Source organism: Brugia malayi (genome assembly GCF_000002995.4).
Source record: "Brugia malayi strain FR3 genome assembly, contig: Bm_008, whole genome shotgun sequence".
NCBI classification, from domain to species: Eukaryota; Metazoa; Nematoda; class Chromadorea; order Rhabditida; family Onchocercidae; genus Brugia; species Brugia malayi.
Window position 1 is genome coordinate 220,166 of NW_025062285.1, and position 13,874 is coordinate 234,039.

Genomic DNA, 13,874 nt, shown 5'->3' on the forward strand with positions numbered 1-13,874 from the left:
ATATTCATCAACAATCAGTGACATATGATATCCGTGAGACGATGGTGGACGAATCCTTAGCAATATTCATTGGCCGAATTTATTCTTATCAATGATAAATCCATTATTTTGTAATCAAGAAATATTAGGAACAGGAAGCGATAAGAATCGGAAAACAAATTCATCGTAAAGTAGCAGAGGGCACTCAACTTACACTGTTTAACAAACCAGAAAGCGCAAATGATACCATCTGCACAGATTTACCAAAAATTTTTGCAAAACTATCGCCTAATCACATTAAAACTCAATTATTGAAAGCAAAAAAAAAAAAATCAAAACCAAATCGTTTCCGATTCAATCATTGCTATGCGTATACACTTGAGATTTTTAAATATTGTTGTTGTAAGGAATGGTTAAAACTTTGCATAATTCACAAAAGAATCCCAAACATACAACTCCATCTGGACAAGAATTTTAAATATTAAAACTTACAAAAATAGATTTTAGCAAGCGAAATATGAAACACACAAAAATTATAAATGAAAATATCAAACAAGAAAAAGTTTAACCAAAGGATGTCCACCCTAAATTAATATTTCTCTTTCATTTCTTTTCAAAAGAATTAAAAAGACAAACAAAAGTGTGTCCGTATACTTTTGAAAAGAATCAAAATCCAATTCTCAAAATCATTTCTTCAAAGGACTATATAATTCGACAGAATTCTTTTCTGAAAAAAAGAATTCTATCAGGCTAGTATATCAAATTCAGAGAACTAATTAAAAAATGTACATATTTTGATAAATTAAGTGTATTGGCAGTTAGAGGTGTTGCAGACCATAGCGTGCCTTAATATCAGAAGTAACAAAATACAATTGGTCAAGACTTTCAGAGAAAAATAATGACAATAAAAATTCAGATGGGACTAAAATATAATTAAACAGACCACAATCCAAAACTTGGGCAGCTGTCCCCAAAAATTTTACCATCCCGGTATCTTTGTCTTTGTTCTTTCCTGGGAGAGGAGAAAGAAAATGGAAAAAAGGATGAAGGATATCCTGTGAGAAAATGTATCTGAAAGCACCAAATATAAAAAAAAATTTTCCTAATACTGAATGTTTCGTAAGAAATTGATCGAATCTTCATGGAAATTCAGCAGACCAATCCAAAAGATGTAAAACTAAGCTTTTAGATAAAAAGAACGAAATTAAGGTCCTTTAATTTACCTAATCTATATATTGAATGCCTTCATCTTTTTTGAAAACAAGAATACGCTGTAGGCTTCACTTTCTATTTACATTTTTGGATTATTATCCTCAGGATTAACATGCAAGAAAAACTGAGGTGCATAACGTGTGGTAAGAAAAAATAGAAAAAAAAAAAAAAAAAAAAAAAAAAAAAAACAAATCAATTCATTTAAGCATTTAACATACAATAAATAATTTGCAGAATGAAGTATAAGAAAGACAATACTATGTCATTATTTCGAACTCCACCTAATCCATTCCCAGTGCAGCACACCGAACTTTGGATGCTGCCTTCAGAAGTTGCTCGAATCCAGTTCTGAAGGAAATTGTTCATCAAGCTTATGACAAATTAGCCGAACTTCAGGACATAAATGTCAATCTTCAATAACAACACCCATGTAATAATTTTTAATCTTAGATGAGCCGTAGATAACTGCAAGACTTCAGAACAAAAAATAAGCATTCATTCTACTGATTCTTATATCATACATTAACTACCTTAATTATTTAATTTACAATTGATTCTACTCTCTTACTCATAGCCACTCACATATTTTTCATCAGACTACTATTAGATTTATACTAATGAGACAATATATGGCCAAATATTATGTTTATAAACGTCATTGTAAAGAAAAGTTGCAATAGTCATGACGAATTTTCTCCCATGACATCTGAAGTGAAATAATACATGAGAGACGAGACTATATTATGCTGTAGGGATGTGAAGAACGACTAATTCACATATAATTCATTGCACTTTATGAATGTATCTGATTCAGATAAACAGCGATTAATTTAAATTCTCTGCAGCATCGCTTTCTTTGTTCATTCTTTCAATAATGGTTTTTTTTGTTTCATTTTTTACTGTGAGTATAAAAGACAAATAATTCGACTTTCAAAAAAATTAACATCTGACTTAGTAAGAGTATCAATTAGAAGAATAGGCATGATGGCACATGTTTAAATGCTAACAAAAGTTCAAAAATATAAAGCTTACGTAGCACCAATTTCGTCACTCGGCTCGCTAGGAGTCCTCTCCACTTTCTTCAGTAATGCATTTTCAAAAATCTCATTTGCTTCACTTCCAGAACAGTAACGAATCTTTAAACATGACATATCTATTAAAATAAATTTGACAAAATTTTACAAGTTTGACAATAATTAGGCCACATATGGTTTGATTCACAAGTTATTAAACTTGTGCACCATTTCTTGGAGAAAACTGTTGACTGCCCATAACAAATTATTTTGAATATATACCACAGGCGTAGAATATAAACGGGGTTTAGTAATATCTCAAATCCAATTTTTCATCAGTTATTGCTCAGCGCACTTCTTGGTAACCGCCAAAAAGAAACCTGTGTAATGGCAAAAATGATTGCTTCCGGTACTGCAACTGTAGTAACATAGTGGAGCCGACGTAATGATGACTTCATTGCATCTTTGAATTTTGAAACAGTTGAATCCAAATGCTCAACCAATGAGGTCGCATCCGTTTCTGGTAACAAATTTCCTAAAAAACAGATAAGTGAAAAAACCAAAAGAAAAATTAAAAAGCTTACGAATATGACTTCTTACAATACAAAAAACTATCAAAATTCAGAAACTTGAACAAATCGAATTCAAATTCTTGGCAAAATCAAATCTTTTATTTAAATTAGAAAGTTAGAAGCACGGGATAAAATAAAAATGAATGTAAATAGATCAGATCACTGCTATCAATTATCATCAATTTGTCAAACTAACCAATATTTAATTCAAAATGCAGGGGAGCCATAACTGGTGGTTCATAGCCAGCATGACGTGTACACGTGAACTGACCAGTCCAAATTGCCATTAAATGTCTTGCACACATTTCCGATTTGCATAATCGTAAAATTTCCTTAGGTGACAAAACACTGCTCGATGCAGCTTTGCATCCATTTTCTCGGATGCTTGAATTTTCTGAAACATACATTCAGTGAATGACTATAATATAAATAAGAGTCATGTTCCTCTCATATAATACATTTTAAAAATATATCATAACTAGTTCGCAATGATAGCTCATAGGAACACATGTGCCTATCATCACAGATGTGCATAACAATTTAAATCATAGCAAAATATATTTAATTATACCATTCTTATCGAAATTGTTTCGCTCATCATCAAAAGGTCGATAACTACCCTCAGCAATTTCGTCAGCTTGCTGAATAGCTGCTTTCAGTTCCGCATCCTCGATTTCCTTAAGTATGATTGAAATACTAGATTAAATACGTTCAGCACACAAGTAGCAAAATATTAAGTCGTAGCAAAATATATTTCAATTATACCATTATTATCAAAACTGTTCCCTCCATCACAACGGACATCGGGAACTGAAATTTCACCGTTTCCCGAAATTACGGATGACAAATGTCGTACACATTATATTGGATCGGTACATTTCATCAAACTTGAACAATTTTAACGGTTTGTTAATCATGATCACAATAATGTTCTCATAAAGATACATTCGTGAAACTTGGAAACTTCTTGAAGCTACTAAAGGTTTGAAGCATAAAGTCCGAAATGAATGAAATTTAAATAGTGGTTGAGTAGTATCAAAGTGCAATGACCATGAACTGGGAAATTTCAATTATGTAATCTGCGAAAACAGTACGTGCAGAATAGCGAAGAGAAAACATGTCATATTTAAAATCATATTTAGCTTAACAAATGGTTAACGTAATAAAATAAAGTCAAATTCACAAACGATTCTAACTTACATCAACTTTTGCCTCCACAGTATCATATAGATAGATATTTTTCAACTGTACCACGCGCGTCTTCTCTGAATTCAAACACCTAAACAAAAAATTATAACGTATGGTAAAAAACTGACCTAGCATAATCTCAATTTTTTTCCAGTGTTGAGTGTTGAATAACATTTAACAGTAAATACATTTGAATAACTTTAACTTACCATTCTGCATTAGCCGACATATCATCTAATGGTAGTTCAGTGCAAACACACGATTTATTGACGTTGTCTACTTTCAAAACCTAAACAAACAAAAGTAAAGCCAACAAATGGTTACGTTAGGTCAAGGAGTTCCATTCGTTATTTACATTTCAGAGAACCTCAGTAAAGCACTATAAAAAGTATAATACTGAATATCTCAATTTGAAATGTTAATAAACTATCATTATTCAAACCGAAATCATTAATTCTTTTCAAATCCAAGCACATCGAACGGATCTTTCCCTTATAATCTTGATGATACATTCCCATATGAATTGAATACGTGTCTGGATTACATTACTTGTTTCAGATGAACAAGAAAACATGAAAAGTATTTAATGTAAAACGTAAAACAAACATACAAGAATAGGCCATTTGACGATACGGCCACTTCGTGCTCGATTAATCCAAGCTAGATCACCTTTAGTTAAATTTTCCAACTTTTCGCTCAATTCAGTTTCTAAATCCTTCATAACATCCGAAAATTTCTGCCTTTTTGCTGCTGGAGATGGTGACTTATCCACACGCCTCTTACCTAAAAGTTTTTTGTTTGAAATGGTTCTCAGTTTTCCTAAACCACTGCAAACGACAACCTCCAGATCTCTTGATTCCTTCTAAAAAAAAACTGTCATGTTTGACATTTTATGACAAATGAGTTTCTCGGTCAAAAAAACGTAAAGATTTCCACTTCTTTCGCGAATCATACTCCTCACAATGTTGACTATAAAATTTCTCGTTAAAACATGTTTATAAAGAAAAAGTTATAAACTGTATTGAAACTCACCATCACGTTTATTTTCCCCTTCCTTTAACATTCCAGCTAATTTCGCTTCTGCTTCACCATCAATCGATTCCTCTTCCAAGCCACCAGTGGTACTTCTATCCTTTCCGTTACGTCTCTGCTGTGCATCATTTTCGATATCAACCTTTGTTGTATCATTCTCCTCCGTGTCCGATTTCTCCATGTTGTTCATTTGTTCTCTACGTTTGAAATATTTCATTACACTTTGAAGTGCCATACGTAGTTCGCAATTTCGTTCCTGAAAAGACATATATATTCAAAATAAAAGTAAAGCATAATATTTTAAGTAATTCAAGGCTATTGTCGAAATCACAACATTAACAGAGTAGTACATGTAATGATATGAAAACACATGTAATGATTAGATCAAAAATACAACAGAACTGCACCTATCTACCTGAGAAAACAGCATTTTGATTTACAAATAAACTAACATCAACTGTAACGTTAAGAGTATTTCGAAACCAATTTCTAAAGCAACACCACAATTGACAGTAAGATATAAATCAAACTTAAAATTACTTCATAAATAAAAAATTGTAGCTATCCTGATGAATAAATTATGCTATGAAAAAACCTTTCTAATGGCTGTTTCCAAATTTTTGCCTGTTAATTCAAATTTCTGACAAGCACTCAATGGGTAACGCTCGGGTTTACAATTAAATTTGAGTGGAAAAGCATCCACCATTGCAAATTTCTTTTTCAATTCACGGATCTGAAATTATTTATTTGTAAGCATTTCTCAACTACTATAATATCGATAAAAAATATCAATAGGTAAATATGCAATGGGTACTGCTTTCACATGAAATATTTTGTTTTGGCTTATTCAGGGTATAATACACGAAAACTGTTTTTTTTTTTTTTTTTTTTAAATCAATTTCAAGGGAGATGTATATTCAACAATTATGCAGAACCAGAAACATTCTAAATATCATTATTCAAGAAGTGAAGAACAGAACTGCCACTCTCTATCTTCTAGAAAAGTTACTTTCGGATTTCACGTACTAAGTGAATTCCAATATAACATAAAATCTAATTATTTCTAAAAAAAAGAATCAAGGATTAGGTTTCGAGAAAATCCAGTACCACCTGGCTATTAAATTTTATTAAAACTTACCACAACTGGCCATTCTGAATGATTTGGCATACTGAGCCAGACAACTTCACCAATACCCCAAACATGAGGTGCGCTTCCATTACTTGCCGTATCGCCGCTACTTGCTGCATCACTGTCTTTCTTGGCCTTCTTTACAAGGTCACCCAGAACGCTCTGTTTATTGATTTCGCTTGCTTTAAATACTGCTAATTCTTCTGCAGAAATGACTGTTAAACTCTGGCAATACATTCTGATAAATCTCTCATTATGCATTTATATGATCGGTAAATTTCCACATCATTTTTAAGTTGATAAAAGAAAAATATTCGCATGATGAAGAAAGCCTTCAATCTTTTTATCTCATTCTTTTCTATGAAATCAGAAGATTTTAAACTGAATTTAATATATTGACTGTACCTGACATCTGATGATCAGCACCTAAAAGTCCATTTTTCTTCAATATTTCAAGTGCTGCTTTGTAGGCTTCCTTCATGTCATTTTTTGCTCCAGCAGGTAACTATAATAGATAAAGATGATATTAACAATCATCCAGTTCAAAGAAGGTTATAAATTTCAAAGTTTAAAGGTAAAACTAACAGGTTCACTGCCAGTTAAAAGTCGGAGTTTTTGTGGTGGACAGCTGAAAATTGATGACTTCAAATTTGAGCTTTCATCAGTTGGCAAAAATGTATACGTGACTTTTTTAGGATAGACACAACGAACCTGAAATTTACTACTTCATGTTGTTTTTAATGCTTCAAACAGGAATATAGAAATCATTTACTTAACAATATAATAAATCATTTTCTCAATACTTTAAAAGAAAAAACAAAAAAAAAAGCAAAAGCAAACTAGTGCTGGCCACTCCGGAAAACGTCGATATGGAGCCCAAACTACATCGCCAGTTTTCAGATCAGCTGAAAGTCATTTCAAGTTATTAGTACCGAAAAAGACCATTCGAAATAAAATGAAAGTAAATGTAGATCAAAAATTTAGTCTATTTTCAGTGCCCACACATAAATGCTAATGTGTTAAATGTTACTATAATATTCCATGACACTTCTTCAACAACACATCAAAAGTAGTAGCAGCAAAGCACAAAACTGAAGAACCACATATATCAGAACTGAATCGTTTGTCATGTGAAAACGTGCAGATAAACATATATATATATATATATGGATTCAAAGATTTTAAATGTTTCAATGAAAAATGTCTCAACTTTATAAGAAATTCTTCCATATAACAGCAACAGTCAGTAAGTGTACCAGTCAGTAAAAAAAGGGATGATGTGCTGTACATCACAAAAGCTGGAATCCAGCTAAGGAAAGTGTACAACGGACGATTCAAACTAATAGTTATCTTTCTCTATTAAACCACCGTCGACGCTATTATATTACTTTGGTACATACCAACCTTGTTGAAAACAGAAATGGATCAAATATTTAATTAGGATTTGTAGAAAATAATATAACCAAGAAACATGGGCAAAACCAAAGTAACTTACATGTTGGTACTGAATTTTTCACAGCTTTTCGTCCCATTTTGCTGCTTGTATTATTGCAACCTTCAGAACTTTCCACTTTTAGGTGATGATGACTTGATGGAAAAACTTTTTGATCCTAAAATGTTTTTACAATTACACAAGCACTCCACATTCGACCAGCTTAATATAAATAAATCGGTCAGATCTTAAAAAATCATTAGCTGTTAAGATTATTTAATAATTAAAAGGATAATACATTTACAAATACCAACAGTCATTTTTTTTTTCCTCAGATTGCAAAGCCTTTAATTAATTAATATCTAATCTAAAACAACAAAACCTTAAAAAATCTACGACGATTTCTTAATACCACTAAACTTTATTCATAAAACCATTCCTAATAAAATGCCAATATTCGGAAAAACGCATTCCGGAAAACAAAAACAAACCACCTACAAACAGCATTCACATAACCCACTGGAATACAAACCAGCTAAACACATTTGTGACACAATCCGCACAGTGTTACACTACCGGTGTCATTCTGAAATTTGTTATCCCACCCTTAAATTTAAAGAAAATGTGGATCACTTCAAGAACCGGTAAAAGCCATACCGTTGAGTCCATTTTATTGATTATTGAAAATTGACTTTAGCGGAAGGCCACAGGGTCATCCAGTGATTAGTGGTCCGCTTCATACATAAAGTATAAGCGAGACCAAAGATTGATTGATTGCTTACCAAATTTGTTTAATAAATGGAATTTTGCAGAACTGCTTGCAAACTACCATCCCATGCAATTTACGATTGAATGACAGTCATTTTTGGTTAGATAAATTTTCTTTTCTTTGCAAATTTAAGTTAACACGTTATTAATAATATCGCACGAGAATTGATAAGTTGTATAAATAATCAGTAAGTTCATCGATACAAGTGTTTAATGCAATGATTTAGTTGTAATAACCCAATAATTGTAATAAAATTGCTATACAGGAATTGGTGTCAACTATCATTTCTGTGGTTCAGAAAAAAGATTAAATCTGAAAATTGTTAATTACGAGCGACAGCTGCAACCTACAACAATTCTGCGTGAAAATGGAATATGTAACTTTCGGGGTTTATAAGGAAGATTATTTGAAAATGCACAATAATGAAACATTTAAAAGTAAGTCATACGAGGTTTGATTTTCGCGTACTAATCATTAATGATTTGGTTGTAATCATTCATTAGTAACGTTTGTCAATTTCCTAAATGACAGAACTACCACTTCGTAAATTAAATATATCAGCAGTAATACTTATATCAATTCCTTCATCTATTTTTCTCGAATAGTAATCCAAACGAAATTCAGAATGAAGATATCAAAAATTTGATTGAAAATCCTCTAATTATCGCTTGAGATTTTAAATTATTAAACATCCAAACACTCAACTCCACATTCTGCTAGTTTTCCGCTATTTTTTCTCCTCCTGAAGAAAAAAAAATGAAACAAGCAGAATTCGGAAGTTTAACCTGTCAGTTCATGCAATAGCATGCACAATTTGATGAATACAGTGTCCTTTCAGGAGGATTTGATTCAATTTATTCAGAAGAAAAAACGTATCACAAATTTATATTGAAATAACTACATATGGCAAACGAAATATACAATAATTATAATAAATATAAATGAAACAATATTTTTTAATATGACAGAAACTACCATGATAACTTTTATCAGATATCATATGATTTATTGAACTTATTTGTCTCATTGAAACAAAACTCTACTTCATTCGGATGTTTACAGAATTATCCAAGCAATAAAAATGCACTATCAAAACTGATTTACTTAACAAAAATTGTCATTGATGTGGAAGAAATGAAATAAACAGCATTATATTTTGAGATGAATTTCCCAAACCTATGAAAGACTTATGAAATTGCTACACTCGAACTTTAAAAAATTACTCTTTTGAGAAGTTGAGAAAATTTGTTAAATCTTATTGTGATGTAATTTGAATAAACTGGTAAAAAATCATTTTAAAAAGTGTGAAAGACGTATTAGATTAAAAGAATTCAGTTTTCTTTGTTCAATTTTTGATAACCATAACCAACACCGCAATAGTTCTAATTTTTAATTCCTACTTATTTCCATATGGTAGAACATAAGGAAACCAAATTCTGGCTATTGTTGTCAGTAGAAATGAGAGGTAAGCGTAAGGAGGCATTATCACAGAGTTATGTTGTTACAATATATTTTCGTTTCAAGAATTACAAAACGAATGAAAAAAAATTCAAATAAAATCTATATGCGGGAAAAACTAATCTGGTGAATTCACATTAACTTGGAAAAGAAACAAAATTAAAGAGAATTTCCAAATAGGCACAAAGAAGAAACTGAGCAATACCATACCATAAAAACCCTTTAAAAACTGCTGAAAGCACCAAAATCTAAATTGGACAATCTGCATCAGTTTAAAAATAAAACCGATTTTCGTGAAACAAATTCATTTCAATCTAGATGCTGAAAAGACGCTTAGATATTGAAATTGATCTATATACTTAAAATATATGAGACAAATGAACCGGTTTGGTGATTCATGTCCATGAGCTTTTTGTATCCTCGAGGTTACAAACCAGAGAACGAATATGTCGGTGCACTACTACGAGGTAAACAATTCTATTAAAACATCAAAATTGCACTTAATAGCCGAGATGCAATAAATGAATGCACCAAAAACATCTACTAATTTCAATCATTACAAAAACAGAATATTAAATGTGTGGTTAATTCGAGAATCAAGTTGTCTTAAAACTTTACAAATTAAAATTTGCAGGCTTTTTTTTTAAAAAATTACCTAAACAAATATACAAGACAAATAAGCATTTGCTGCAATTTTATTTTGGCCATCTAAAAAATTTGATTCATCTTTCAACTTCATAACTACTATCGGTTCAAAGCTTCAACTTCCAGTAGCTGATTGATATGCATATAAACAGTATCATACACTGTAAAACTAATACCAACAGCAATCGGACCCTGAAATATTACATTTCCTTATAAATCTGTATTTCGGTATTCCTAAATAATCAAAACTTCCATCGGACTGCATGAGTGACTTTCCTACTCTCAGAGCTGAACCATAACTTTCAAAATCGGCACCAAAACTTAAGAAATAATTGTTTTTATTACAACCGCTTTCTTGTGTAATCTGGAGATCATAGGACGGAAGGAATATCTGCACAAGATATGTCAAAAGATTCGTGCAAAACAGATCACAGATCATACTCTCAGATCGTCGATAAATTTTAATCAACAAAGCCACCTTCATGAATTGTTTAATTTAGACTTACTTTAATCCAATTCAAGCTGAGACCTTTATAAAGACCATTTTTGACGCCTTCGGTTTTTCCGATTACATATAGACTATAGAAAACATTATGCCCAGTAGGGATACGGAGTGTTTGCATGCGACGTCGTACGATATCGAACGGATAGGACGAGGACTGACCAACTAAACCAGCAAAACCACCGAAAAGAAGACGATACACGGATGGAACCTCTTTGTTCGTTCTTTCTACAATAAAATTAAACTTTCCAATTTACAAATTGCTAAAAATTTAATATCAAAATGAAATTTTTTCCTGTGACAAATTATTTGAAGAAATTTATAGAAAATAAACTACGTAGAAAAAAAAAAGTATACTCAGGATTTATATTAGTTTTTCGCTAAATTTTAATACATAGTTTGTTGTTCCTTGAGACATCACTGAATGTTGATTCCTCGAATTAGCTTTAGGTGTCTACTTTCAAAATGGACATAAAAAAGAGCGATACACAATGTCTTGGACACATAAACATTTTGGGATTGGAAATCAATATTTTTAACCTCCAATCATTGTTATCTAATCATCTAATCACTGTTATTTTGTCGTTGTTCTCATAGGCAACCGATGAAAGAACACATGAGAAAATGAAATGCAACCAAGAACTCACCAAAATAAATCAATTTAAGTGTCTCAAAAATAAAAAAACTGGCGCCCGCATAAGGTATGGCTCCCATCAAAGCTGGAATTAAACCGTTGTAGAACGTTCTGCAATTAAAATTTTCGCATACTGTTAAGATGATGAATAATTATTTCTTAATATATTAAGGAATAATTATTACATTATTACAATAAACATATTAAGATGAATAAATATTATTCCTTAAAATATTACTGTGGAATTCAATATTCCATTTTTTACGACTATAATTGAAAAACCCATGCAGACCTGTAGTTTAATCATGTGTTCTAAACAATGATTTATATTCTATTTGAATTACATTAAACACAACATGTAATCAAGTAAATTAAATGTACATCAAAATAGCATAATTATTTGGCAAATCACATACCTGACACCGTATCTTTGGTAATCTTTGACAAAAACATTTAGTAAGGAACTATATTCATTGACGGTTGATGTAGCTAAACGTGCTTTAGCTGTATCTAGTGGATATGTGCATGTTGTTGCAACTACTCCTGCTAAAGATCCCGCAATGTAACGCTTCACTGGAGTTCTTATCCTGAATAGTTAGAAGTCAACCACCTTATATATTTGAAACCTTATTTCAGCATAAAAAAGAATTTCCTATAAAATCAAATTTTAATAGTCTAATAATAAAGACAAAACTTCAATGAAAACACACTCCTAGAATCGAGTTAGAAACAGTATTAAATTTAGGAATGTTACGATTAATAATCTCGTAGCTGAATTACAGCGTAAAATAAATGGAATTTTCTCAGAAGCATTATAACCTGTAAGCAAACATTCGAGACAAATAGGCCAAAATAAAAAACCACCAAATATGTTAAATACTTCAATAATACGAAAAGATGCCACACTATCTAGGGTCCAAGATACTTACCCATCCTTATCAACTCGTAGTATGTGTTTGATCTCTTCATGCGCTCCAAATTGGATTACTGCATATGGCACAATGCGTACCATCATTGCCGAATTACCACGCCATAGCGACATTAAACCGGTTGTTTCGTACGTGTTTTTAATAAAATTAAGAGCTGACTTTAATGAATAGTGAGCATCGCCAGAAACTAAATTAAATATTATACTTCTAACCTTATTTTAGGAAAGAAAAAGAAATATTCCATGAATGCCTAGTATGAATGCAAAATAAGCAGTTACTTTGAAAATTAATTTTTGTACGATCAAGTGGCGCAATGGAGGTTTTGGCTATGGCACCAGCGCATGCTCCAGCTGCCAGAGATGCAAATATTGTTCGACCTGATCGATTTTTCTGAAAATGAGTTACAAAAACTTGATCCTCTAGAATGAAAAAATAGAGTAACAAAATAACACCTGATAGTTCCACAACTTTTAATGAAAAACTATGGAGTGATTTTGTGTGATATATCGAATTTAATTTTGCATATGTACATTACCTAAAACATCGAAGAATTCGTTTACCTTTCGTGCACACCATAATAGTAATCAAAAAAGTCATTAGCAAAAAACCTATCTAAGTAATTAAATTTAATTATTCGAATCATTCAGTCTTTACTTGCTCATCTCTTCCAATTCACTGTAATCACTCTGAACTTCATTTTCTTCAGATAGAATAACTGCACAAAACAAAATGATGTTTAAACCTTTGAAAATATCCTTAATATTTGAACAGCTGCCAGAGATAAACTGATCAATATTATCAAATCTATTACACTCCTACTTCATCAAAAAAAAAAAAAAAAAACGAAAAAAAAACAAAATCGATATTGTACAAAACTGGACGACGGTTAATTTTCGGACTGCAGAAGAAAGTTTACTTCTTCGGACTGTGTCATTGTATTTGAATTTCCTAAACTACATTTCCATCTCAAAAATCTTTCGTTCCAAGAAAAATTTCAGCAACAAAAACCATCATTGCTGCTCGCAAACGATTGAATGGCATCGAAATAACAGTTTTAAACAAATCTGAATAATCCTGCAAATACTCTTTCTTGCTTATATATTTTAGAAAAAAATATTTGCTCGAAAGAAAAGTGATCATTCCATTCACTTCATTTCATTAATTCATATCATTTTTACTAATAATAGTACAGTGGGAAAACAAACAAAGTTAAACAAATATACAGTGAGCATGAAAAGTAAGCGTATCGAAATATCGTCCTGCTCTTTTTTGCTATTATTTTAAAATAATGTCACTAACATACTTTCACTTTATTACAATCTGCTATAGATAACAAAAGAAAGTAAACAACTGATTATTTAAAGACGCCAAGTGTACTTG

The 13,874-nt window shown here is 31.4% G+C and overlaps 2 protein-coding genes across 4 annotated transcripts; both read right to left on the reverse strand.

Moving 5' to 3' along the window:
• Positions 1 to 1,472: 1,472 nt before the first annotated feature.
• On the reverse strand, positions 1,473 to 8,226 carry Bm9393 (PWWP domain containing protein; the record flags this gene model as incomplete). Of its 3 annotated transcripts, XM_043082751.1 has the most annotated exons (16): positions 1,473 to 1,539; positions 2,224 to 2,327; positions 2,585 to 2,739; positions 2,973 to 3,170; positions 3,348 to 3,453; positions 3,977 to 4,055; positions 4,174 to 4,253; positions 4,575 to 4,747; positions 4,997 to 5,252; positions 5,592 to 5,729; positions 6,135 to 6,328; positions 6,531 to 6,630; positions 6,711 to 6,836; positions 6,966 to 7,030; positions 7,621 to 7,735; positions 8,200 to 8,226. In XM_043082751.1, 16 exons carry the CDS (start codon positions 8,224 to 8,226, stop codon positions 1,473 to 1,475), a joined length of 1,983 nt encoding a protein of 660 aa, XP_042938685.1. The 3 variants fall into 3 exon arrangements, with proteins under 3 accessions (XP_042938685.1, XP_001897135.2, XP_042938686.1); XM_001897100.2 differs by lacking the exon at positions 8,200 to 8,226 and having other exon boundaries at positions 7,621 to 7,657; XM_043082752.1 differs by lacking the exons at positions 4,575 to 4,747; positions 4,997 to 5,252; positions 5,592 to 5,729; ... (4 more) ...; positions 7,621 to 7,735; positions 8,200 to 8,226 and having other exon boundaries at positions 4,174 to 4,193.
• Positions 8,227 to 10,528: 2,302 nt separating this feature from the next.
• Bma-slc-25A42 (Mitochondrial carrier protein) lies at positions 10,529 to 13,428 on the reverse strand (the record flags this gene model as incomplete). The annotated part of the gene is made up of 7 exons (XM_043082753.1): positions 10,529 to 10,621; positions 10,936 to 11,159; positions 11,579 to 11,676; positions 11,982 to 12,152; positions 12,495 to 12,681; positions 12,773 to 12,884; positions 13,411 to 13,428. The coding sequence occupies 7 exons, from the start codon at positions 13,426 to 13,428 to the stop codon at positions 10,529 to 10,531; spliced, it is 903 nt and encodes a 300-aa protein (XP_042938687.1).
• Between the last annotated feature and the right edge of the window lie 446 nt (positions 13,429 to 13,874).